Source organism: Salmo salar, chromosome 12 (genome assembly GCF_965601325.2).
Source record: "Salmo salar chromosome 12, fSalSal1, whole genome shotgun sequence".
NCBI lineage: Eukaryota > Metazoa > Chordata > Actinopteri > Salmoniformes > Salmonidae > Salmo > Salmo salar.
Genome location: NC_138302.1, coordinates 93,038,592 through 93,065,350, shown reverse-complemented (window position 1 = coordinate 93,065,350; position 26,759 = coordinate 93,038,592). Strand labels below are relative to the sequence as shown.

Sequence of the window (26,759 nt, the reverse complement as noted above, 5' to 3'; positions counted from 1 at the left end):
CAATGTTGCCTACATTTAAGGACATTGTGTAGGCAGTAGTGTTTTGTTGCTCTTGTTGTGTTGCTGCTAACGTAAATGTGGTAAGCAGACTAACTTGATGACGCTTCTCAACTTTTGAGTTGCTGCCAAAGATAAATAAGGAGATAAGATGAATGATATGTGCATTGGTTAAGATAATCAACTTGGAAAAGGAGTCGAGGCCTGGAGTGCGGTGAAATACCAGACTGACCGATTCTCTGGATGTGACGTGGTAAGAGAAGACAGAGGTTGACTATTGCATGTTGGATAAGGCCAGTAATCAAAGACATTTAGAATAAAATGGCTGTGATATTTTGTATGATATATAATCACAGATTGTAGATTAATCATCAAGAAAAAAAATATTAACCACTGACTGCGGACTAGAGCAAAAATGTATGTACATTTGGTACGAATATGTAACATTAAATTAAAAAGTTATTTTAATTTTTATCTCAAATTATTAGTGGGAAAATTGATGTCCAATGGTCTTTGCTGGGGTTATCATCAGCAACTTTTCGTTGCTTTTTTGATAATTTGCTAACCTTTTTTACACATGGTTCTGTATATACAAATGTGTGTAACTACATCTGAATGTAGAAGATTAAACTGTTTCCAGAAACTTTTGATCAAGTTTAACCCCAAAAGGTGCTGGTTTCTTTCATTTCAGTCTGATGTTTAAACCTGATGGCAGCTGTGGTTTAAATGTTAAGCTGACACAATACTGCCTGAGGGAATCCCAGCAAAAAGTAGGGAGTTTGTTGGATGTTAAATTCTGACTTTAATTTACTGTAATTTTTATATGGTAGCTTAATTTGTACTTGACAAATATGTTGACCTTAGATTCATTATTTTTATCAAAGCTTTGTTGTGGGACTGTTTATTGAAGATTGACTTCAGCCTTCGATTTATAAGCAAATACTTTTTTTGCTGTGTAGACTTTATTAGCAGGCTTCGTCAGCATCAGACCAGGACTTGCAGTACTTCCTAGATAGCACTAGAGCAAGACATATACCAGTTAGCTGATAAGTACTGGTGGGTTGTCACACTCATCATATCAAGGGCCCCGTTCAGTTGCCAAACTTTGTTAAACCTTGCACATAGAAATTCCATGAATAGAGCCTATGTGATTCCTTATTTCTACATGTCGGAGAGACATGTTTGTTCTACAGCCTATTTCTATCTGAACGTTCCAAAACGTTGCATCCTGCTGAACATGCCCCAGAGGTGCATTGACTACCTTTATCCAAACAAAGTCCATAAATGTATATTGTCAATAACCTTTTTTTTTTACTAAAAGCAAAAAATTGGCTTATGTTTTTTTCACTTCAAATAGTATATTTAAGCAATAAGGCCCGAGGAGGTGTGGTATATGGCTAATACAGTATACCACGGCTAAGGGTTGTTCTTACGCACGACGCAACACGGAGTGCCTGGACACAGCCCTTAGTTGTGGTATATTGGCCATATATCACAAACCCTTGAGGTGCCTTATTGCTACTATAAACTGGTTACCAATCTAATTAGAGCAGTAAAAATAAATGTTTTGTTATACCAATGGTATACAGTCTGATATAACATGGCTTTCAGCCAATCAGCATCCAGGGCTCGAACCACCTAGTTTATAATCCTTTATAAGACACGGTAAACATAACTCAATAACTTGTTCATCTGTATTATTGTGTCAATGTGGTACAACCAACCATACAAACCAAAACTGCCAGTTTGTGCACTGCCTAACCAATCCATATGTCTAGTTCATATCATTATTTTGTCAGTTGTCATATTTAACCTTGCTTATTTTGTTTAATTTCTATCGAATATCTACACTACATGACCAAAAGAGTGTAGACACCTCCTCATCGAACATCTCATTCCAAAATCATGGGCATTAATATGGAGTTGGGCCCTCCTCGGCTGCTATAACAGCCTCAACTCTTCTGTGAAGGCTTTCCACTAGATGTTGGAACATTGCTGCGGGGACTTGCGTCCATTCAGCCACAAGAGCATTAGTGAGGTCGGGCACTGATGCTGGGTGAGTAGGCCTGGCTCGCAGTCGGTGTTCCAATTAATCCCAAAGGTGTTGGGGTTGAGGTCAGGGTTCTTTGCAGGCCAGTCAAGTTCTTTCACACGGATCTCGACAAACCATTTATGTATGGACCTCGCTTTAGGTGCCGGGGCATTGTAATGCTGAAACAGGAAAGGGCCTTCCCCAAACTGTTGCCATAAAGTTGGAAGCACAAAATTGTCTACCAAACTTTACAGTTGGCACTATGCATTGGGGCAGGTAGTATTCTCCTGGCATCCGCCAAACCCAGATTTGTCCGTTGCACTGCCAGATGGTGAAGCATGATTCATCACTCCAAAGAGTGCGTTTCCACTGAGTCCAGTGGAAGCTTTACACCTTTCCAGCCAACGCTTGACATAGGACATGGTGATCGTAGGCTTGTGTGTGGCTGCTCGGCCATGGAAACCCCTTTCATGAAGCTCCTGACAAACAGTTATTGTGCTGACGTTGCTTCCAGAGGCAGTTTGGAACTCGGAAATAAGTGTTGCAACCAAGGACAGACGATTTTTACGCGCTACGCACTTCAGCACTCGGCAGTCCCGCTCAGTGAGCTTGTGTGGCTTACCACTTCGTGGCTGAGCCATTGTTGCTCCAAGACGTTTCCACTTCACAATAAGAGCGCTTACAGTTAACCGGGGCTGCTCTAGCAGGGCAGAAATTTGATGAACTGACATGTTGGAAATGTGGCATCCTATGACGATGCCACGGGGAAAGTCACTGAGCTCTTCAGTAAGGTCAGTCTACTGCCAATGTTTGTCTACAGAGATTGCATGGCTGTGTGCTCAATTTTATACACCTGTCAGCAAAGGGTGTGGCTGAAATAGCTTTTGTGTGTATTTATAGTGTATTTATAAAAATGCAAATTTACAGATGAGATCATGAGGAAAAATGTGATGCATTACTTGTCTAGATTATCCTGACTACGGTATGATGTAAACTCGTCCTCTCACTGTCAACTGCATTTATTTTCAGCAAACTTAACATGTGTAAATATTTGTATGAACATAACAAGATTCAACAACTGATACATAAACTGAACAAGTTCCACAGACATGTGACTAACAGAAATTGAAGAATATGTCCCTGAACAAAGGGGGAGGGAGGGTCAAAATCAAAAGTAACAGTCAGTATCTGGTGTGGCCACCAGCTGCATTAGGGGGCAGTATTCAGAAGTTCGGATGACTGACTTGTCCAAAGTAAACTGCCTGTTACTCAGGCCCAGAAGCTAGGATATGCATACAATTGGTAGCATTGAATACACTCTGAAGTTTCTAAAACTGTTAAAATAATGTTTGTGAGTATAACAGAACTGACATGGCAGGATAGAACCATTTCCATCCGGAAAATTTTTTTTTTAAGTCACAGGCCATTTCAATGCTAGTCTCTGGGACATTCAAAGGAATTTCTCCCAGATTGCAGTTCCTATGGCTTCCACTAGATGTCAACAGTCTTTAGAAAGGGTTTCAGCAAGTAGTGGTAGTTTTTCAAGGTGTCCCTCATTAGGACTCTAGTCTTTTGAATGAGGGCGTTATTTATCTCCGGTATTGAACATACTACCTTCCGTCTTAAACTGTATTGTTTATTTACATATTAGGATACCTGAGGATTGATTAGAAACGTTATTTGACTTGTTTGGATGAAGTTAACCGGTAACTTCTGGGATTCCTTTGTCTGCATGTTGAACGAGTGGAACGGTGGATTACTGAATCAAACATGCCAACTAAACAGACTTTTCTGGGAGATAAAGAAGGACTTTATTGAACAAAATTACCATTTGTTGTGTAGCTGGGACCCTTGGGATTGCAAACAGAGGAAGATCTTCAAAGGTAGGTGATTTATTTTATCGCTATTTCTGATTTTTGTGATGCCTCTGCTGGTTTGAATTTTTTTTTTAATGCTGGTGAGTGCGGGTCGCTGTCCTCAGATAATCGCATGGTATGCTTTCGCCATGAAGCCTTTTTGAAATCTGACAAAGCGGTTGGATTAACAAGAAGTTAAGCTTTTAAACGATGTAAGACACTTGTATTTTCATGAATGTTTAATATTACGATTTTTGTATTTTGAATTTCGCGGTCTGCAATTTCACGCTAGCGTCCCACCTAGCCCAAAGAGGTTTTAAATACTGCAGTGCATCTCCTCCTCATGGACTGCACCGGATTTGCCAGTTCTTTCTGTGAGATGTTACCCCACTCTTCCACCAAGGCACCTGCAAATTCCCGGACATTTCTGGGGGGAATGGCCCTTGCCCTAGCCCTCACCCTCTGAACCAACAGGTCCCAGATGTGCTCAATGGGATTGAGATCCGGGCTCTTCGCTGGCCATGGCAGAACACTGACATTCCTGTCTTGCAAGAAATCATGCACAGAACGAGCAGTATGGCTGGTGGCATTGTCATGCTGGAGGGTCATGTCAGGATGAGCCTGCAGGGAGGGTACCACATGAGGGAGGAGGATGTCTTCCCAGTAACGCACAGCATTGAGATTGCCTGCAAAGACAACAAGCTCAGTCCGATGATGCTGTGACACACCGCCCCAGACCATGATGTACCCTCCACCTCCAAATCGATCCCGCTCCAGAGTACAGGCCTCGGTGTAACGCTCATTCCTTCAACGATAAACGCGAATCCGACCATCACCCCTGGTGAGACAAAACCACGACTCGTCAGTGAAGAGCACTTTTTGACAGTCCTGTCTGGTCCAGTGATGATGGGTTTGCGCCCACAGGCGACGTTGTTGCCGGTGATGTCTGGTGAGGACCTGACTTACAACAGGCCTACAAGCCCTCAGTCCAGCCTCTCTTAGCCTATTGCGGACAGTCTGAGCACTGATGGAGGGACTGTGCGTTCCTGGTGTAACTCAGGCATTTGCTGTTGCCATCCTGTATCTGTCCCGCAGGTGTGATGTTCGGATGTACCGATCGTGTGCAGGTGTTGTTAAACGTGGTCTGCCACTGCGAGGATGATCAGCTGTCCGTCCTGTCTCCCTGTAGCTCTGTCTTTATGATGCTGGTGAGCAGGGACCCTGGGCATCTTTCTTTTGGTGTTTTTCAAAGCTGATAGTATCTTAACGACCGTTTCAACAGGTGTTCATTAATTGTTTATGGTTCATTGAACAAGCATGGGAAACAGTGTTTAAACCCTTTACAAAGAAGATCTGTGAAGTTATTTGGATTTTTACGAATTTTCTTTGAAAGACAGGGTCCTGAAAAAGGGACATTTATTTTTTTGCTGAGTTTACTTACCTAATGTTACATCATAAGCTAAGGACCCTGGGACTAAACACCTCCCTCTGCAACTGGATCCTGGACTTCCTGACGGGCCGCCCCCAGGTGGTAAGGGTAGGTAACAACACATCCTCCACACTGATCCTCAACACAAGGGCCCCTCAGGGGTGGGTGCTCAGCCCCCTCCTCTACTCCCTGTTCACTCATGACTGCATGGCCAGGTACGACTCCAACACCATCATTACATTTGCCGATGACACAACAGTGGTAGGCCTGATCACTGACAACAACAAGACAGCCTATAGAGAGGAGGTTAGAGACCTGGTTGTGTGGTGCCAGGACAACAACCTCTCCCTCAACGTGATCAAGACAAAGGAGATGATTGTGGACAACAAGAAAAAGAGGACCGAGCACATCCCCATTCTCAACGACGGGGCTGCAGTGGAGCAGGTTGAGAGCTTCAAGTTCCTAGGTGTCCACATCACCAACATACTAACATGGTCCAAGCACACCATGACAGTCGTGAAGTGGGCACAACAAAACCTATTCCCCATCAGGAGACTGAAAAAATGTGGCATGGGTCCTCAGATCTTCAAAAGGTTCCACAGCTGCACTATCGAGAGCATCCTGACTGGTTTCATCACTGCCTGGTATGGCAACTGCTCGGCCTCCGACCACAAGGCACTACAGAGGGTAGTGCGAATGGCCCAGTACATCACTGGGGCCAAGCTTCCTGCCATCCAGGACCTCCATACCAGGCGGTGTCAGAGGGAGGCCCTAAAAATTGTCAAAGACTCCAGCCACCCTAGTCATAGACTGTTCTCTCTGCTACCACACGGCAAACGGTACCGGAGCGCCATGTCTAGGTCCAGGAGGTTTCTAAACAGCTTCTACCCCCAAACCATAAGACTCCTGAACATCTAGTCAAATGGCTATCCAGACTACTCCCCCCCCCCCCCCCCCCCCTCCACACCTCTGCCGCTCTCTGTTTTCATCTATGCATGGTCACTTTAATTAACTACCTACATGTACATACTACTTCAACTAACCGGTGCCCCCGCACATTGACTCTGTACCGGCACCCCCTTGTATATATTGTTAATTTTTACTACTGCTCTTTAATTATCTCTTATTCTTAGCTGTATTTTTTGAAACTGCACTGTCGGTTAGGGGCTCGTAAGTAAGTATTTCACTGTAAGGTCTACCTACACCTGTTGTATTTGGTGCATGTGACTTTGATTTGATTTGATACAGGTGTTCAATTCCTTAATGGACTGGCTGATATTAATGGCAGCCTTGGGGAAACAGCAGAGCTGTCCTGCAAACTGAGCCGTGAGAACTGTGAGGGAGTCTGGCTTAAAGACGGGCAACTAGTGAGTGCAGTATTCTTCAATCACAGAAATAGAGTGTTCTTCAACCTTGTTCCAGGAGACACACATGGTGTGCAGGCTAATTCTCCAGACCAATACTAACGCATTTGATTAAACTAAACAGCTTGATGATGTGTATATATTGTCAAAGTTAAATAACGGGAAATAATAACCATTACAAAATAAGCTCTGACAGTTGAATGAAAAACAAGATGCTATTTTCAGTCCCCTACTGGATTGAATCCATTCTCTATTTCTGTCATCAGATAACTGATAAGGATGGGCTGAAAATCATCCAAGATGGAGCCAGTCATAAGCTGGTAATTGAAAGCTGTAAAAAAAATGATGCAGGAGTCTATTCATTTGAGGTGGATGGTCATAAATCTGAGGCAAATTTCACTGTTTCAGGTAAGGATGAACAGTTACTGTGGATTGCATCCAAGATCAGGAAATGCTCCTGTAAGGTTATTGTTCCCTTGATTAGAGCACTTTAAGATAGATGGAATGTGTCCTACATAAAACAATTCTACATCATTATATAAATGTGTTTATTCACCTGTTATTCATGTATTCATATTTGTTTTGCAACCAATAAAAATGTATTCTAACGGTAGGCCTATGTAAGATAAAAATGTGTGTTATTCTGTAATTTATAAATCACAGTAAATACAGTGCAAGTTTGGAAAGTATTTAGACCTCTTGACTTTTTCCACATTTTGCTACATTACAGCCTTATTACAAATGGATTGAAATGTTGTTTTCTTCCACTCATCAATATACACACACAATACCCCACAATGAAAAAGCAAAAACTGGTTTTTAGAATTTTTTTGCACATTTATAAAAAAATAAAACACTGAAAAATCACGTTTACTTAACTATTCAGACCCATTACTCAGTACTTTGTTGAAACACCTTTGGCAGCGATTACAGTCTCGAGTCTTCTTGGGTATGACTCTCTGAGCTTCGCACACCTGTATTTGGGGAGTTTCTCCCATTCTTCTCTGCACATCCTCTCAAGCTGTGTTAGGTTGGATGGGGACCGTCACTGCACAGCTACTTTCAGGTCTCTCCATAGAGGTTCGATCGGGTTCTGGCTGGGCTACTCAAGGACATTCAGAGACTTGTCCTTGCATTGTCTGGACTGTGTGCTTAGGGGTGTTCTCCTTTTATAAGGTGAACCTTCGCCCCAGTCTGAGGTCCTAAGCGCTCTGGAGTAGGTTTTCATCAAGAATCTCTCTGTTCGTTGCTCTGTTCATCTTTCCCACGATCCTGAAAAGTCTCCCAGTCCCTGACGCTGAAAGAAATCCCCACCACATGATGCTGCCATCACCATGCTTCACCGTAGGGATGGTGCCAGGTTACCTCCAGACATGACGCTTGGCATTCAGGCCATCAGACCAGAGAATCAAGTTTCTCATGGTGTGAGTCCTTAAGGTGCCTATTGGCAAACTCCAAGTGGGCTGTAATGTGCCTTTTACTGAGGAGTGGCTTCTGTCTTGCCACTCTACCATAAAGGCCTGATTGGTGGAGTGCTGCAGAGATGATTGTCCTTCTGGAAAGTTCTCCCATCTCCACAGGGGAACTCTGGAGGTCTGTCAGAGTGACCATCGGGTTCTTGGTCACCTCCATTGCCGAGGCCCTTCTCAGTTGCTCAGTTTGGCCGGGCGGCCAGCTCTGGGAATAGTCTTGGTGGTTCCAAACTTCTTCCATTTAAGAATGATGGAGGCCACTGTCTTCTTGGAGACCTTCAATGCTGCATTTTTTTTGGCACCCTTTCCTTCATCTGTGCTTCAACACAATCCTGTCTCGGAGCTCTAAAGACAATTCCTTTGACCTCAAGGCTTGGTTTTTGCTCTGACTTGCACTGTCAACAATGGGACCTTATATAGACAGCTGTGTGCCTTTACAAATCACGTCCAGTCAATTGAATTTACCACAGGTGGACTCCAATCAAGTTGTAGAGACATCTCAAGGATGATTAACGGAAACAGGATGCAACTGAGCTCAATTTGGAGTCTCATAGCGAAGGTTCTGAATACTTATGTACATAAGGTATTTCTGTTTTTATTTTTTATAAATTTGAAAACAATTCAGTAAACCTGTTTTTGCTTGATCATTCCTGGGTATTGTGTGTAGATTGCTGAAGATTTTTTATTTATTTAATCCATTTTAGAATAAGGCTGTAACGTAAAACAGAATGAGGAAAAAGTCAATGGGTCTGAATACTTTCCGAAGGCTCTGTATATCCAAAAACAAAAGCAATGCAATATCTCTGATGTTAGAATGTTTTGCATGTCATGTCCAAATCACCTTAAAATTGATTGTTTAGCTCAATAAAGTTACTTTGAGAGGATTTGGACATGGAACACAAAACATTGGAGATACTGTATTGACTTGCATTGGTTTTTGGACAAAATTGTTTTAAAGTTTGGAGACAGTGGCCAGGTAAACAAAACCAAAGCATGGTTGCTGACTTACCTTGTCCATAGACTTCTTACAGAGTAAGCCAACCAATATGTAATTTTGTAATTTAAGTGAACTATCCCTTTTACTTTGTGTATCTAGTTCCATTCAGTAAGAGCATATACAATATGTTTGCAATTTACAGCAGAGATTTGTGGTGCATTACAAACTTTGACACTCTACTAAACTATCCTGTTGCTGCAGGAATATTTTCCTGCTGTAATCAAAATGGTTCAAATTAAGATCCTACATCTGTATGACAATTTACGGCTAAGATTATAAAGAAAGTTGTGATGCATTACCCACTTAGAGACTATATTATTACGATTTCTGCTGTCTTTATTTATTTATAGATCCAGGTGCTCAATTTGTTGGATACGGACTCTCTGATATCGAAGTTAAATTTGATGAAACAGCAGAGCTGTCCTTGACACTAAGCAGTCCGAATGTTGAGGGGTTCTGGTATAAAGACGGGAAAGAGGTGAGTGCAGTATTCTTCAATCCCCAAAATACAGTCAGTGTTTATTTCAACCTTGGTCCAGGAGATCCACAAGGTGTGCAGGCTTTTGCTGCAGCCCAATACTAACATATGTGATTCAACTAAACAATAGCTTGGTGAAGATCAATCATGGTGGGAAAAACGCAACTATTGAAGTCATTCAAGTGAAAAGTAACTATTTGGAAAGATTATCTGACAACTACATGACAAACTAGATTACATTTTCTCCTGTTAGATTTAATGTGTTCTCTATTTCTGTAATCAGGTACCTCGTGATGACAGGGTGAAAATCATCAAAGAAGGAGCCTTTCACAAGCTGGTCATTGATAACTGTAAAAAAGACGATGCAGGAATCTATCACTTTGAGGTGGATGGTCGTAAATCCGAGGCAACGCTCACTGTGCAGGGTAAGAATGGACGGTTACAGCATGTGGGTTACATCCAGGATCCGGAAATGCATCTCTAAGGCTGATGTTCCCTTGATTAGAGCACTTTAAGATACTGTACATGAAATTGAATGATACATCATAGTGAAGTATGTTGATTAACCTGTTATACTGTACATCTTCGTTCATTCCAATATACTTTCTCCCCTGCCAACTCTGCCAACTCTGACAATTGCTGTTATGAACATGGATAACAATTCATCACCTCACTTGGTATGTAACATTACATTGCTGCTGTTCTTCATAATTTATAAGACACAGTAATTATATAACTTGCTGGTCTATATTCATTATGACAAATTACAATGTGGTATAACATTTGAAACCACCATTCTGTGAACTTCCTAAACAATCTATAGTCCCCATCATTATCTTGTCAATAATCATATGTAACCTTGTTTATTTTTGGTTCATTGCTATTGCATATGTCTTGTGCATACATATGTAAGATCTTAATTTGTTTGCTTTTGTAGCTGATAATAGTTGTATACAAAGGTTTAAAAAAAGCTTCTAAAGTTTGTAATTTCCACTTAAAAATTTCAGACTTGATTTGCCCTAGAGAAAAATGTATTGAACACTACACAAAATGTCCATTAATTATAATCCACATACAGTTGAAGCCAGAAGATTACATACACATTCGTCAAATACATTTAAACTCAGTTTTTCACAATTCCTGACATTCAATCCTAGTAAAAATTCCCTGTCTTAGGTCAGTTAGGAAGACCACTTTATTTAAGAATGTGAAATGTTAGAATAATAGTGGAGAGAATGATTTATTTCAGCTTTTATTTCTTTCATCACATTCCAGGTGGGTCAGAAGTTTACATGCACTCAATTAGTATTTGTTAGTATTGTCTTTGAATTGGTTAACTTGGGTCAAGCGTTTGGGGTAGTCTTCCACAAGCTTCCCACACCAGCTCCTGACAGAGCTGGTGTAACTGAGTCAGGTTTGTAGGCCTCCTTGCTCACACATGCTTTTTCAGTTCTGCCCAAACATTTTCTATAGGATTGAGGTCAGGGCTTTGTGATGGCCACTCCAATACCTTGACTTTGTTGCTCCCTCTTAGGGCTAGGGGACAGTATTCGGAAGTTCAGATAAATGACGTGCCCAAAGTAAACTGCCTGTCACTCAGGCCCAGAAGCTAGGATATGCATATAATTGGTAGCATTGGATATAAATAATGTCTGTGAGTATGACAGAACTGATATGGCAGGCAAAAACCAGAGGAAAATCCATCCGGACATTTTTTTTTTGAGGTCACAGGCCATATCTATGGGATATACAAATAAATAGCTCCCAGATTGCAGTTCCTATGGTTTCCACTAGATGTCAACAGTCTTTAGAAAGGGTTTCAGGCTTGTTTTTTGAAAAATTAGCAAGTATTTGTAGTCTTTCAAGGTGTCCCTCGTTAGGACTTTAGTCTTGTGGGGCTCGTGAATGAGGGTGCGCACTTCGTTATTTATCTCCGGTATTGAACATACTACATTCTGTCTTAAATTGTATCGTTTATTTACATATTAGGGTACCTGAGGATTGATTAGAAATGTTGTTTGGCTTGTTTGGACAAAGTTTACCGGTAACTTTTGGGATTCCTTTGTCTGCATGTTGAATGAGTGGAACGGGTGGATTACTGAATTAAACGCGCCAACTAAACTGCCTTTTTTGGGAGATAAAGAAGGACTTTATTGAACAAAACAACCATTTGTTGTGTAGCTGGGACCCTTGGGATTGCAAACAGAGGAAGATCTTCAAAGGTAAGTGGTTTATTTTATCGCTATTTCTGATTTTTGTGACGCCTCTGCTGGTTTGGAAAATGTTTTTAATGCTGGTGTATGCGGGGCGCTGTCCTCAGATAATCGCATGGTCTGCTTTCGCCATAAAGCCTTTTTGAAATCTGACAACACGGTTGGATTTAGAAGAAGTTAAGCTTTTAAATTATGTAAGACACTTGTCTGTTCATGAATGTTTAATATAACAATTTTGTAATTTGAATTTGGCTAGCGGGATCCGTGCGTTAAGTCGTTTAAGCCATTTTGCCACAACTTTGGACGTATACTTGGGGTCATCGTCCATTTGGAAGACCCATTTTCGACCAAGCTTTAACTTCCTGACTGATGTCTTGCGATGTTGCTTCAATATATCCACATCATTTCCCTGCCTCATGATGCCATCTATTTTGTGAAGTGCACCAGTCCCTCCTGCAGCAAAGCACCCCCACAACATGATGCTGCCACCCCCGTGCTTCACAGTTGGGATGGTGTTCGTCGGCTTGCAAGCATCCCCCTTTGTCCTCCAAACTTAATGATGGTCATTATGGCCAAACAGTTCTATTTTTGTTTCATCATACCAGAGGACATTTCTCCAAAAAGTACGACCTTTGTCCCCATATGCAGTTGCAAACCGTAGTCTGGCTTTTTATGGCGGTTTTGGAGCAGTGGCTTCTTCCTTGCTGAGCGGCCTTTTAGCTTATGCTGATATAGGACTCGTTTTTAGTGTGGATATAGATACTTTTGTACCTGTTTCCTCCAGCATCTTCACAAGGTCCTTTGCTGTTGTTCTGGGATTTATTTGCACTTTTTGCACCAAAGTACGTTAATCTCTAGGAGACAGAACGTGTCTCCTTTCTGAGCTGTGTGACGCCTGCGTGTTCCCATGGTGTTTATACGTGCGTACTATTGTTTGTTCAGATGAACGTGGTACCTTTAGGCATTTGGAAATTGCTCCTAAGGATGAACCAGACTTGTGGAGGTCTCCAATTCTTTTTCTGAGGTCTTGGCTAATATCTTTTGATTTTCCCATGATGTCAAGCAAAGAGGCACTGAGTTTGAAGGTAGGCCTTGAAATACATCCACAGGTACTGTCACGACTTCCACCGAAGGTGGCTCCTCTCCCTGTTCGGGCGGCGCTCAGCGGTTGTCGTCGCCGGTCTACTAGCTGCCACCGATCCCTATTCCTTTTCGTTTGGTTTTGTCTGTCTTGTGTTTCACCTGTGTCTTGTTTAGGTTAATTAGTGGGGTATTTAATCTCGCCCTACCAGTTCGGTTTCGTGCGGGATTGTTTGTGTATCTGTCGTTGGTTTGGGTTGCATTTTATTTTGTTCTGTTAGACAGGTGTATTTTCTGGACTGTGTTCCGGATTATTTTAGTGGGCTGCTGTTGTGGTCCTGTGCTGTTCTATGGATGGACTCTTTAATAAACGCCTTTTCTATATTATTACTCTCCTGCACCTGACTTCACACCCACCTCTCCTAGGGAGCTATTGACACGTACACCTCCAATTGACTCAAATTATGTCAGTTAGCCTATCAGAAGCTTCTGAAGCCATGACATCATTTTCTGGAATTTTCCAAGCTGTTTAAAGGCACAGTCAACTTAGTGTATGTAAACTTCTGACCCACTGGAATTGTGATACAGTGAATTATATGTGAAATAATCTGTCTGTAAACAATTGTTGGAAAAATTACTTGTGTCATGCGCAAAGTAGATGTCCTAACCGACTTGCCAAAACTATAGTTTGTTAACAAGAAACGTGTGGAGTGGTTGAAAAACTAGTTTTAATGACTCCAACCTTAGTGTATGTAAACTTCCGACTTCAACTGTAGTTATTGACATTTCCTTTTGCTGCAGGAATATTTTTCTGCTGTAGCGAAATGGTTAAAATTAAGATCCTACATCTGTATGACAATTTACAGCTAATATTATAAGGAAAGTGGTGATGCATTACCCACTTTGAGATTATACTAAACTATGATGGTTACTGTTGTCTTTACTTATTTTTAGATCTAGGTGCTCAATTCAGCATTGGACTGTCTGACGTCGACGTTAAGCTTGATGCAACAGCAGAGCTACTCTGCGAAGTGAGCTGTCTGAACATTGACGGGGTCTGGTATAAACATGGAAAACAGGTCAGTACATTATTCTTCAATCAAGCAAATAGTGTTCTTCATAATTTTTTTATTTAACCTTTTTTTAACTAGGCAAGTCAGTTAAGAACAAATTCTTATTTATAATGACGGCCTACCCCGGCCAAACCCAGACGACGCTGGGCCAATTGTACGCCGCCCACTCACTGCCGGTTGTGATACAGCCTGGAATCAAACCAGGGTCTGTAGTGATGCCTCTAGCATGGAGATGCAGTACCTTAGACCACTGTGCCACTCATCCTTGGTCCAGGAGAACCACAAGGTGTACAGGATTTTGCTCCACATCAGGGTTGAAGAACTCTGCATTAAAGAGGGACTGTAGTGGCTGATTTTGCCTCAGTTTTCCTCCTCCTCGCAAAAAAATGCTTCGAAGTCTAGATTTGTGTTTGATGTGGGTGTTTCTTGCATGTGTCTGAGTTTGTAAATTCACTCTGACAATCTACTCCAATATTAACACTCTGGTTTGAGAGTCCAAGAGAGAAGAATAATTGATGATTTTAAAACCAGCCTAGCCTACACCCGGTTGTTATGACAGGTTTCAGTAAGCAAAAAAAACTTCTCTCAGCTAGCTAATTTTAGCCAATTAGCTTTGATGCTTGACTGATATTGTGAGATCCGAACGCTACCCTTCAGCTGGAGCGACTTGTGTGCGCTCCGAGAGAGAATTCATGAACAAACACCATCTTAGTGGGCATTACATGAAATCAAAACCCAACCTTCAAATATATCAAGGAAAGCAGAGACTTCACAGGTACTCCTAATCTCAGACTTCATAATTTTGAAAATATTGACTTTCTTTTTAAATGATCAGTTTTAAAGCTGTTAGTGAATTTTGGGACTATAAATTACGTATATGACTAATACCGATGCCACATAGGTGTCACGCCCTGACCAGGTTAACTCTTCTATTTTGGTCAGGGTGTGGCATTTCTATAGTTTATTTTCTATGTTTTGGTATAGCCTTGCTTTGGGGCGTATTTCTATGTTGGGTTCTGTAGATTCCCAATCAGAGACAGCTGTCGCTAGTTGCCTCTGATTGGGGAATCATATTTAAGTTCCTTTTCCCCCCACGATGTTTGTGGGTTGTTGTCTCTTTTTGTTGGAGCAGTAGCGATACGTTTATTCTCTGTTTTGACCGTGTTATTTCAGTCTGTAATAAATAACATGAGTTCGCTCCCAGCTGCGCCTTGGTCCACTTCTTCCTTCCTGCACGACGATCGTTACAATAGGCGATAGGCCGTTTTCAACAGGGATTTCTTTTTTTTCATCACATCCTCTTTATACGTCCTCTTTAAGCGTACTGTATATAGACAATAGTTATTGTCAGATGGTGGGGCGATCAACATTCAATGAGTTTAAGTGAAATCCTGACAGGATAAACAGAACTACACAGAACAAAAATATAAACGCAAGCTGTAAAGTGTTGGTCCCATGTTTCATGAGCTAAAATAAAAGATCCCAGAAATGTTCCATACACACAAAAAGCTTATTCCTCTCAAATGTTGTGCACAAATTGGATTGACGTGTATGACAGCGTGTTCCAGTTCCCGACAATATCCTGCAACTTTGCAAAGCCATTGAAGAGGAGTGGGACAACATTCCACAGGCCACAATCAACAGCCTGATCAACTCTATGCAAGGAGATGTGTCACGCTGCATGAGGCAAATCCAGATCTAATCCACATCCGTACCTTTTCTTCCCCAAGTTATCTGTGACCAACAGATGCATATCTGTATTCCCAGTCATGTGAAATCCTTAGATTAGGGCCTAATTAATTTCCTTATATGAGCTGTTGATCTTTGAAATTGTTGCATGTTGCGTTTATATTGTTGTTCAGTGTATTTCAGTCATGGAAGTGAAAGTAACCATTAGGAAAGATTGTGTGACAGATGAACGACAAACAAGAATCTCTTTTCAGTCTGCTGTTTCAATCCCTACTTCTGTGATCAGGTAACTCCTGATGACAGGGTGAAAATCATCACAGATGGAGCCTGTCACAAGCTTGTCATTGATTGCTGTCGAAAAGATGATGGAGCAGTCTATCGCTTTGAGGTGGATGGTCGTATATCAGAGGCCACACTCACTGTTCAGCGTAAGTAACATAGACTGTTATATTAACATGTCATTACACCAAACTGTTTCCAATAGGTGGGAAATGACACTGCCTTGTCACCTGACATTCAGTGACACAAGATGACCTCTGATGTTATGTCTCTTTTATGACGGTGTTATGTTTTTGTTGGATAAAATTGTAAAACTATCATAGACAAATGTTTATCACCTGTTATACATCTGTGTTCATTCTACTTTACACCCCCCCCCCCCCCCCTCCAACCCTGTGACAATTGCTGTTATGGACATGGATAACAATTCATCACCTAACTTGGTATGTAACATTTTAAGTAACATTTTGTTGTTCTGTCATTTATAAGACACAGTAAATATATATTCTATAACTTGTTCATCTATAGTCATTATGATAATGTTGTACAATGACAATAGTGACTATATATACACACACAGTCTTTGTGCATGACAATTTTGGCTGTCTTTACTTATTTATAGATCCAGCTGTTCAATTCATTTTGGGAGTGGCTGATGTCCAAGTTAAAATCTGCACACCAGCAGAGCTGTCCTGCAAACTGAGCAGTCCGAACTGTAAGGGGGTCTGGTATAAAGACGGATTTCAGGTGAGTGCTGTATTCTTCAATGACACAAATAAAGTATTCAGCAACCTTTTGCTCCAGCCCGATAATATTTGATTCAGAACAATAGCTTGATGATTAGTTAATTAATTGGATCAGGTGTATTAATGTTGGACTAGGAAATCCTCCACCTCATAATGGTATAAATAAAACCTTTATTCATCCTGTCAAAACCGTCATCAAAGGGAAAAAGTACCCATTAGCAAAGATTATGTTATTGCTGATTGAGAAACAAGAGTCTGTTTTCCCCTATTAGATTTAAATATATTCTCTTTCTGGGATCAGGTACCTCCTGATGACAGGGTGAAAATCATCAAAGAAGGAGCCTGTCACAAGTTGGTCATTGATAACTGTAAAAAAGACGATGCAGGAGTCTATCGCTTTGAGGTGGATGGTCGAATATCTGAGGGATCACTCACTGTGCAGAGTAAGAATGGACAGTTACAGTATGTGGGTTACATCCAGGGTTATGAAAAGCTTCAGTAAGGCTGTTGTTCCCTTGATTAGAGAATTTTCTTTTCTTTCATATTTAAGACCCACCAACATTCAACATGGATTCTCTGAGAGAATTCTCTAAGCCGGTCATTGTGAGAGCATGTGAAACGGCTGAGTGGAAATTGGCCTTTTCGGGTGGTGAGCCAATGAAGATAAAGTGGATCAAGGAGGATGAGGAACTCCTGGAAGGCCTCAATGTCAAGATAGAACAGACTGACATAAAAGCCGGCTTGTGTCTTACCGATTGTCAAAGGAAGAACTGTGGAGAGGTCAAAATCAATATAAAAAATGACTATGGTACATTGGAAGCCACATCCAGACTGATTGTTCTTGGTGAGTTAGGAAGCAGGATATGAAATTAGATTCCTGGCAAGTCCGATGCAGAACATTTTTACAAAATGCCTCAATGATGACATACATTTCGCTTGAAGCCTTTTGTGGAATATCACAAACATCTCATTCTGTTGTTAGGCCACGTTTTCATTTTCATAGTTTTCTCCCAACAGACAAACCCACTCCACCACAAAGACCTGTGGAAATTGTGGAAACTTCTCTAACCGCCATTGAATTCAAATGGAAACCCCCAAAGGATGACGGTGGCTGTCCAGTCAAACACTACATTTTGGAGCGCCAGCAAGTGGGGGGAAGCAAAACATGGACAAATGTAGGGGAGCTCCCAAATGACCCCCTTAAATACAGGGATACTAATGTAAAGCCTGGGAAAAGATACTGTTACCACATCAGAGCCAAGAATGAGGAGGGAGTCAGTGATGTGCTGGAGACAGAGGACATCCAGGCTGGCATGTTGTGTAAGTATTGTTAAAAATCCATATATTTTAGGACAGATCTCTCAATCATTTCAGTTATCAAGAGGGACAAGACAGGGATGCCTGATGTCTATTTTCTTTAGCCACATAAACTCTAGAATCATAATTACAACTCATGGCTTAATCCGGGGCATAGAGATTGGTGGAGATCAACATGCGATCTCATTGTATGCAGATTACATTTTACTTTATTTAACTGAACCAGAACATTCTCTGTCATTTATTTTACTATTGATGGATACATAATGCTGTATCAGGATTCAAAGTGAATTGTGAATCATAATTTCTCAAGCTAAGAAAGTAAATGTAAGTGGAAATGGACAAAGACAAATGAAATACCTTGGAGTACTGATTCCATGCAATCTGGAGGAGGCCTATGAAATCAATTACTCTCCTTTGAATTCAAACCTATCTATTAATGTTCAGAGATTGAGATCTCTCCCTATCTCTATGTTAAGTAGGGTCAACATAATCAAAATGAATATATTACCAAGGTTGATGTATTTATTCCAGACCCTGCCCATTTCAATTCCATCCAACTTTTTTAATAAAATAAACTGCCGGCTCTCCAACTTTATTTGGAATGGAAAGATCTCAAGAGTCAAATTGACTGTTTTACAATTACCCTATAAAGCTGGTGGTCTTGGACTACCTCATATGAATATGTATTACTGGACTGCACAACTGCCTTCCCTTAAACAATGGACAGCTGGCTATACTTGTGCAGGGAGGAGTATCAAAGCCATAAATATAATACCTTATGATTTACAATATATTCACTATTTCGGTTCCAAGGCGTTGAAGAAAAAACAGACAATCCAAAATGATATTGAATCGCTTCAACAGAATCTGGATGAACCTAAGGAATTGCCAAGTTATATCAAGGGTTGATTGAAACTTTACCTAATGGTTCAGAACCTAAAAGGAAAAAATGTGAAACAGATCTTTAGGAAGAAAATGAGGAGATATGTGAAAATGCTCATACCTGCTCCTACAATTTAAGACATAAACTACCACAATTTAATAAGATAATCATAGGACTTACTACACTCCTGCCAGAATGCATGTATTGCACCCAGAAATGTTATATCTCTGTTGGAGACGCAAAAAGCACAAAGGAACCCTATTACATATGCTGGGGTCCTGTGATAAACTGACACCCTTTTGGGATACTGCATGTGCTATCATTTCATTATGTCTAGGAATTTATATCCATCCATCCACGTTATGTCTGTTGGGAAATGTAAATATAGGTGATCAATATTAGAGAAAGTTGTGCAATCAAGGTCTAATTGCTGCAAAAAATGTATAGATTGGAAAGCCTCATTCACCCTCAATAACTATTTGGAGGACTGAACTATCTAGTTACAGATTTGGTATATTATAAAGTTAAACAAAAATCTAAAATATTTGACTGAATTTGGAAAACCTATGTTGATCACATTATTAAATAATGTTTTGTACACTGACGAGGTCTACACTGAGTGTACAAAACATTAGGAACACCTTCCTAATATTGGGTTGCACCCCCTTTTGCCCTCAGAACAGCCTCAATTTGTCAGGCCATGGACTCTACAAGGTGTCGAAAGCATTCCACAGGGATGCTGGCCCATGTTGACTCCAATGCTTCCCACAGTTGTGTCAAGTTGGCTGGATGACCTTCGGGTGGTGGACCATTCTTGATACACACGGGAAACTGTTGAGCATGATAAAAACAGCAGTGGTGCAGTTCTTGACACACTCTAACCAGTGCACCTGGCACCTACTACCAAATAAAATAAAATTGTATTTATCACATGCGCTGAACACAACTGGTGTAGACTTTAGTGGAATACTTGCTTACGAACCTTTCCCAATGATGCAGAGTTAAAAAAAGAAAAAAGTAATCACCACGAGGAATAAAACAAAATACACTAAAATGAAGCTATATACACGGAGTACTAGTACCAGATCAATGTGCAGAGGTACGAGGTACTTGAGGTAGATATGTTCATGAAGGAAAGATAAAGTGACTAGGCATCCAGGTGTGTGTGGACCATGTTAAGTCCTTAGTGAAGTGGACACCAAGGAACTTAAAGCTCTCGACCCGCTCCACAACAGCCCCGTTGACGTAGATGGGGGTGTGCTTTACCCTCTTTCTCCTATAGTCCATGATCAGCTCCTTGGTCTTACTGATGGTGAGGGAGAGGTTGTTGTCCTGGCACCACACTGCTACATCTCCGACCTCCTCCCTGTAGGCTGAGTCATTGCTGTCGGTGATCAGGCCTACCACTGTCGTGTCGTCAGCAAGCTGATGATGGTGTTAGAGTCGTACGCAGCCTTGCAATCGTGGGTGAACTGGGAGTACAGGACTTTTTTTCAAGTCTCTATGGTAGGAAAATCTCAAACTAATCTTATTCTCGAGTGAATGGACATTTGCCAATAAAATGGAGGGGAGCAACATTTGGATTACTCTACGCCTCAATTACACCAGGGCTCCACCTCGTCTCCCGTGTTAAAGTCGTATTTGAAGTCGAAATCAAGGGTTGTAACTGTCGATCTGATGTCCAGAAGTGCTTGGTGGTCACATGATAATAGTATGAACTTTCTGTAAAAAAATGTTTTAAGATAAACACAATACAAGTCACTAAATAGCAAAGTTGGGTTGGAAAGCGTGAGATATTGCCCTTCTCCGTCGGCGCCATCTTAATACATACACAATCCATGTCTCAATTGCGTCAAGGCTTAAAACGCTTTCTTTAACCTGTGTCCACCCCTTCATCTACACTGACTGAAGTTGATTTAACAGGTGACATCAATAAGGTATCATTGTTTTCACCTTGATTCACCTGGTCAGTCTATGTCATGGAAAGAGCAGGTGTTCCTAATGTTTTATACATTCAGAGGGCGTTTTGTTTTTGTTGTTTGTGAAGTCCTATTATTTTTATCGAAACAAAGCAAATCAGTATTTTTACATGAAGAGAGTGTTCTGCCTGACATTACATCCAGCTGGATCGTTCTCTTATTCTACACAGAACATCTTTTTGTTATACCGACTTTACATACAGATTCTGTCATTTCTAGGAAGAATTCTCCACTGTGATTAGATTTGGCACTATATGCATGGTAATGGAAAGCAGAATAACAAGTTATTCTCTCAGGTTACCCAGGACCCCCTTCGGCACCCAAAGTGGTCAGTGCCTTCAAGGACTGCATCAACCTGGCTTGGTCTCCCCCTATCAACACTGGAGAAACTGAAATTTGGGCTTACAACCTTGAGAGACGCAAGAAGGGAAGCAACTTTTGGAGCCCTGCGAACCTAGATGGGCCTATCAAAGGTGCGGCCTCCTCATAGGCAATGGCTCAAGGAAATATATCTACAAATGTGTTAATTTACCTGGAAGTGTACAACAAGAACCTTTCGTAAAAATATATAACTTGCAACCGCGACTCATCACACTTTACTTTTATGTGTAAGACTTTGTAAGTATGCTCTGGCATAATGATACTCTGAACTTTTTTATTTTCTCTCAGACACAACGTTTGCATTGAAAGATGTTATTGAGGGAGCAGCTTATGAATTTCGAGTGTCAGCTATTAACATCTCTGGTGTCGGCGAGCCCAGTCCTCCCTCTGTTATAGTCTTTGCCAGAGATCCCAAAAGTAAGTCATGGTCATCAAAACCATTTATGTTTTTGAAATATTAGAACTATCAGTTACACCAATAGCCTGGCAGAACTAGGCTGATCGCTGTCTTCACCCTGAAATAGAATAGTGAACGCAATGATCAGGCTGGTTCCAACGTAATATTGCACATGTCAACTAAAATACTAACTACTGTATCACATTGCTGTAATTCCAGAACCCCCTGGTAAAGTCATAGACCTAAAGCTAACAGATTCCAGTTACACCACGTTTTCTCTGGCTTGGACTAAACCAAAGGAGGTGGAAGGGGTGGAGGATGAGGCCAAAGGCTACTTTGTGGAGATCAGACCAAATGAGAGCCCAGAGTGGACTCGCTGTAACATCAACCCCATCATCCCCACCTCCTTCAATGTGATTGGCCTGAAGGCAATGGGAATGTACTGGGTGAGAGTGATCGCCACAAACGATGGAGGCGAGGGCGAGCCCCAAGGCTTTGATAATTACATCATCGCCATGCCTCCTCCTGGTAAGGAATAGCAACTAATTTAAATCACTATTGTGATGTTCAATAGTGAATATTGTATATAAGTCGACTGTATCCCTGAAATGTAATTTGATATTCAATAAAAAATGTAATCTGACCGATACTTGAATTTTCTTTACCCTGCAAGTGAGGCCACAATTTACAGGAAAAACAAAGAGCTTCATGGTTGTGAGAAAGGGGAATACTGTACGGTTCAACATCAACTTTGAGGTAAAGGGAAGCAAATGCAGCTTTCAGCCAACAAAATCGACTGTAAAAAGATAAACGCTTTCACTGTAATGACTACTGCTGTATGCTGCTTGTGTCACCAAGTTCTCTGTGTTTACATGGTTTCACATGGTCCACAGGCCTCTCCTTTGCCAGATATCTATTGGTTGAAGGACTGCGTTCCTGTGTCCAAACGTGTCACCATAACCAACTCTGACAGAGGTTCACAGCTTCTGATCCCCACGTCAGAGCGCTCTGATACGGGCATCTTTACCATCATTGTCAAGAACATGGTCGGTCAGGAGACCTTCAGTGTCGAGATCAGAGTTACAGGTGAATGTTAATCATTTTGCCTATATGTTTTTTATAATTTCAACTATAATCTTATGGCATCGGTAGATGAGAATCGTAAGTGAAGTTTTTAATGCCAGTATTAATGCAGTTACTGGAGGTAAGTTCAGCTTCGAATCAGATGACCATGTCTTTCTGACCTGGTTCCAGATGATCCCAAGCCTCCTGGCCCGGTGGAGTTGGAACAGAATGTTCCTGGAACAGTGACTGTGACCTGGACTCCCTCCCCAGATGAGAAGAAGGATGACAGGCTGCACTACATTGTGTACAAACGTGACTCTGTCAAGCGCACCTGGAGGATGGTCGCTGACAGCCTCTTCAACCATAAGTTCACAGTTATCAACATTCTACCCGGCAGAGAGTATAACTTCAGGGTGTTTGCTAAGAATGACATGGGCCTCTCAGAACCTGCTGTGTCCCCTACATGGGGAACCACAAGGAGAAAAGGTTTGTGGCGACAGCAACTAGCCTCCTTGCATTTGTTGAATGAAAGATCATTGAATCGTAAAACTTTTAGCATAGGCCACATCACAGAGAATACTGTAAGTTTGAAATGTTGCCTGTATACAAAACAGTATTAGTTGCGAGGTAATCTTTCTCTCTTTTCTCCTGTAACTCAGAAAAGTTCATACTGGACATGCCAGACGTAAAGGGCTTGGACCTCCAGTGTCCACCATCGTTTTTACTCCGATTGAAAATCCGCACCGCTCCACCAGGCTACGAGTGCTACATGAGCTGTGCTGTACGAGGGGATCCAAAACCCCATGTTACATGGTACCACAACAACGTCAGCCTCAACACCAACACCAACTACCTTATCACCAACGTGTGTGGGGTCTGCACAATGCTCATATTGAAGATCGGACCCAAGGACAGCGGCGACTACAGTGTCATCGCAGACAGTCCCTTGGGTAGGGCAGAGTGCTCCACCAAGCTCACAGTCAGAGGTAGTATCTCACAGTCCCGTCATAATTTTTTAATTACAGGAACAATCTGTAATTATTTTCAAACACCAGGTCTGAGGCGGAGGGTCTTCGTGACTATACTGTGCATTAATTGGCTCATAGACAACAATTATTTATTTTCTGTTTAGTGAATTTCATCCTGTGGCCACAGGATATAATGAAGTAGCATATCTTGACCTTTGAGGGGGTCTTTGATCTATGTACCTCAGTTCTACATCATGGAAGTCCTAGTGTGTGATACTATGTGTAGTAGAATATTAATTCTGTAACATTGGTTTGTTTTCCAGAGTGAAGAGTTCACCCAGATGGATTGATTGGCAGCAGCTGGCAACAGAAACTTATGTATTGACCTATCATATATTCTTCAAATAGACTAGGTGTTGTGTGTGTGGAGGCTCATATGCCCTTTTTCTTTAGTCTAAATGTTACACTCTTGGTTTTCTATGTGCTTACATGCAATGTGTCCTTCTATGTATTCTAGTTGTTAAAACATTGCAAAGCCTGAAATGAACATGACAAGACAAACATATATCACTAACTTTTGTGAAAGCGTCTTTATATATATAAATAAGTAAAGTGAAGAGACAAATCTACATAGGCTACATATCTTGCATTAGGAAATGAGTTTAGCCTATTCATTGAATTAATATGCAGATTCCATATAATATTGGTAATTAAGAGTGATATTATGTGTAATTGTCTTTCAATTCATTATACAGATGTATCAATCTGTTCATATTTGAATCAAATGATATTTAAGTAAGTTACATTTGTCATTTAGCAGATCCTCTTACCCAGAGCGACTTACAGGTTAAATTAAGGTCAAGTGCTTTGCTCAAGGGCACCTCAACAGACTTTTCACCTAGTCAGCTCGGGGATTCAAACCAGCAACCTCTCACTTAGTGGCCCAACGGTCCTAACCGCTAGGCTACCTGCCACCTTTCATGCCCTTTTCCAGTACACAACACACTTGACATCATGCACAGATTCGCGCGACTATTGGCAGCAGTAAGAAAGCCATCGCCATCTGCACCCATTGAACATAACCTAGATTTACGTTTTTATTACTTCTTAACAAAATAAAATGTTGGGTTCTCATACACTTACAATTATGTTTTGATTATTGCTTGAACAGTGAAAGATTATATTTGGTTGTGATCTTTGCAAAATAAATATTTTGGATTCAGCAGTTGTTAGCTATAATACTAACGCTCATTGACAAAGGCTGTAGCAAAAGCTAGCCAAAGAGATATTTTACTGGTTAAAGTTGAAGTGTTTTTTAAGTATAATGCAGTTGATTTGCAATGATGACACAAACATTATATTAAGCAGGACATGCATACAGTATGAGCCTTAAAATCCAATTATAATCCAAAAGTAGTGTGGCAATGTTTGCAAACACAGAAAGGGGTCTATAAGTTTGTTTTATTGTCACATGCACATACACCACCATTCATCCACCAGTGTCGGTTAACTACAGATTTTGTGCCTATGCGCCAGAATCTTGCAAGCTGCGCGAGATCTGCGCTTGGTTAGAGTTGTGTCTTTTCTTTTGCACTGAGTCTGTTGTGTGTTATGTGGCAAATATCATTATTACAGTGTGTCACGTAGTGTAGGCCAGAAGGCTAAACTGAAAAACCTTAACTGAAACTCAAGCCTATATTAAACTTAAACTCTACCAAATAAAATGATGGCCGAGCCACAAAAGCACTTCTGTACAAGGGTGTGTATTTACATAATGATTCCGAAAGAAAACAGTGCTGCCACAAAAGTATACATTATGGGGACAGCTAAACAGTGCTGCCCCATCAACAGCTCACTAAAAACGGTCCCCCCTTTTGTAGGGGAAGCCCCTCCCATCAGCACAAACTCATTAATTAATTAAGCAATTATAAACAAGCGTATATTCTCCACTCAGCTTAACATATCATGAATTATCTTCATTGAACCGTTGCAATCAGTTTATCATAATACAATATAGCACAATATATAATACATATACACAACCCCATCACTACTGACATGGTGTCTTCCAATAAGTCCCTTCACATGAACACGCAATTCAGAACAGTACTGAGAAGCCAGCCGATTGCCGTAGCTCGGGTCCTTATTCCAGCATACCCGGAAGCTACTGTCACGGATCCCAGGTACTGCTGCTCATTCTGTTCACCAGTTCCGGAGGTCAACATCACCGTCCATTTAGGCTTCACTGAACTGGATCATTACTACCAACCCCGGTCTGTCTTGACTGATTACGCACACCTGGTTCCCGTTTCCCCTGATTAGTATGTTATATATGTGCCCTCTGTTCCCCATTGTGCTTGTCGGTTATTGTTCCATTGTCTGTTGGCCGTGTGAGTTGTTTCAGCTTTTGTGCTGCGTGTTTTGTGCATTACGGGTCTCGGCCTGTGTCGTTCTACGAGGTTTACCCTCGCTCTTTTGTATGGGTACATCTCAGTGTTTTGTATATGTGCTTGTTTTGGGTATATTAAAAAAGCCATTATGTATTCCTGCGCCTGTCTCCCACTCCTTTATACCAGCGTGACAGCTACAGAGACAGAGAGAGAGGAACAGAAACAAAAAAACAGAGCGCTCATCCAAAACATTTGATAAGTACAATAATCGTCACTTAAATTAAACATGACAGCTTGTCTGCAAATTCCTTATACCATACTTTTACTGAAGGGAGTTTAGAATAACGTGTGTAATGCAAACGCAACCTGTTTTGCATGTTATTTTGGCATTTATACGCGTCACATATCAGTTTGCAAAGAATGTAAAAAAATATATATTATTGAGTTAATGAAACCCCATATAAACATAATGTATTTTTTGCTTTCTTGAGTAAGGCAGCTCCAAAATGCAGGTTTCAGCCTAGCTCAGGGCTTTCTGTGGTGGTGGGGCAGCCAGCGGAAAATACAGAGCTTAGGGGTTGGTAATGTTCTCTAGTTGCGCTGTGATTGGTTCAGTGTTTTGTCACTCATGGGGACACTTCGTCACCTCAAAATTTACCGGGGTAACTCGA

The 26,759-nt window shown here is 41.2% G+C and overlaps 1 protein-coding gene across 3 annotated transcripts in view; it reads left to right on the top strand.

Annotated features, from left to right (window-relative positions):
- LOC106566018 (immunoglobulin-like and fibronectin type III domain-containing protein 1) overlaps window positions 1-26,241 on the top strand; it is a 36,359-nt gene extending 10,118 nt beyond the window's left edge. For all 3 annotated transcript variants that reach the window (XM_014133803.3, XM_014133802.3, XM_014133800.3), the window contains 18 exons: window positions 6,563-6,681; window positions 6,945-7,086; window positions 9,498-9,625; window positions 9,909-10,050; window positions 13,879-13,997; window positions 15,967-16,108; window positions 16,588-16,706; window positions 17,007-17,148; window positions 17,256-17,549; window positions 17,723-18,025; window positions 21,184-21,360; window positions 21,557-21,685; window positions 21,885-22,193; window positions 22,339-22,421; window positions 22,559-22,751; window positions 22,920-23,216; window positions 23,390-23,716; window positions 24,022-26,241. In XM_014133803.3, coding sequence (XP_013989278.2) covers window positions 6,563-6,681; window positions 6,945-7,086; window positions 9,498-9,625; window positions 9,909-10,050; window positions 13,879-13,997; window positions 15,967-16,108; window positions 16,588-16,706; window positions 17,007-17,148; window positions 17,256-17,549; window positions 17,723-18,025; window positions 21,184-21,360; window positions 21,557-21,685; window positions 21,885-22,193; window positions 22,339-22,421; window positions 22,559-22,751; window positions 22,920-23,216; window positions 23,390-23,716; window positions 24,022-24,026 — 3,170 coding nt within the window. In that variant the 3' untranslated portion in view covers window positions 24,027-26,241. The remainder of the gene's footprint in view (window positions 1-6,562; window positions 6,682-6,944; window positions 7,087-9,497; window positions 9,626-9,908; window positions 10,051-13,878; window positions 13,998-15,966; window positions 16,109-16,587; window positions 16,707-17,006; window positions 17,149-17,255; window positions 17,550-17,722; window positions 18,026-21,183; window positions 21,361-21,556; window positions 21,686-21,884; window positions 22,194-22,338; window positions 22,422-22,558; window positions 22,752-22,919; window positions 23,217-23,389; window positions 23,717-24,021) is intronic.
- The last annotated feature ends 518 nt before the right edge of the window (window positions 26,242-26,759 follow it).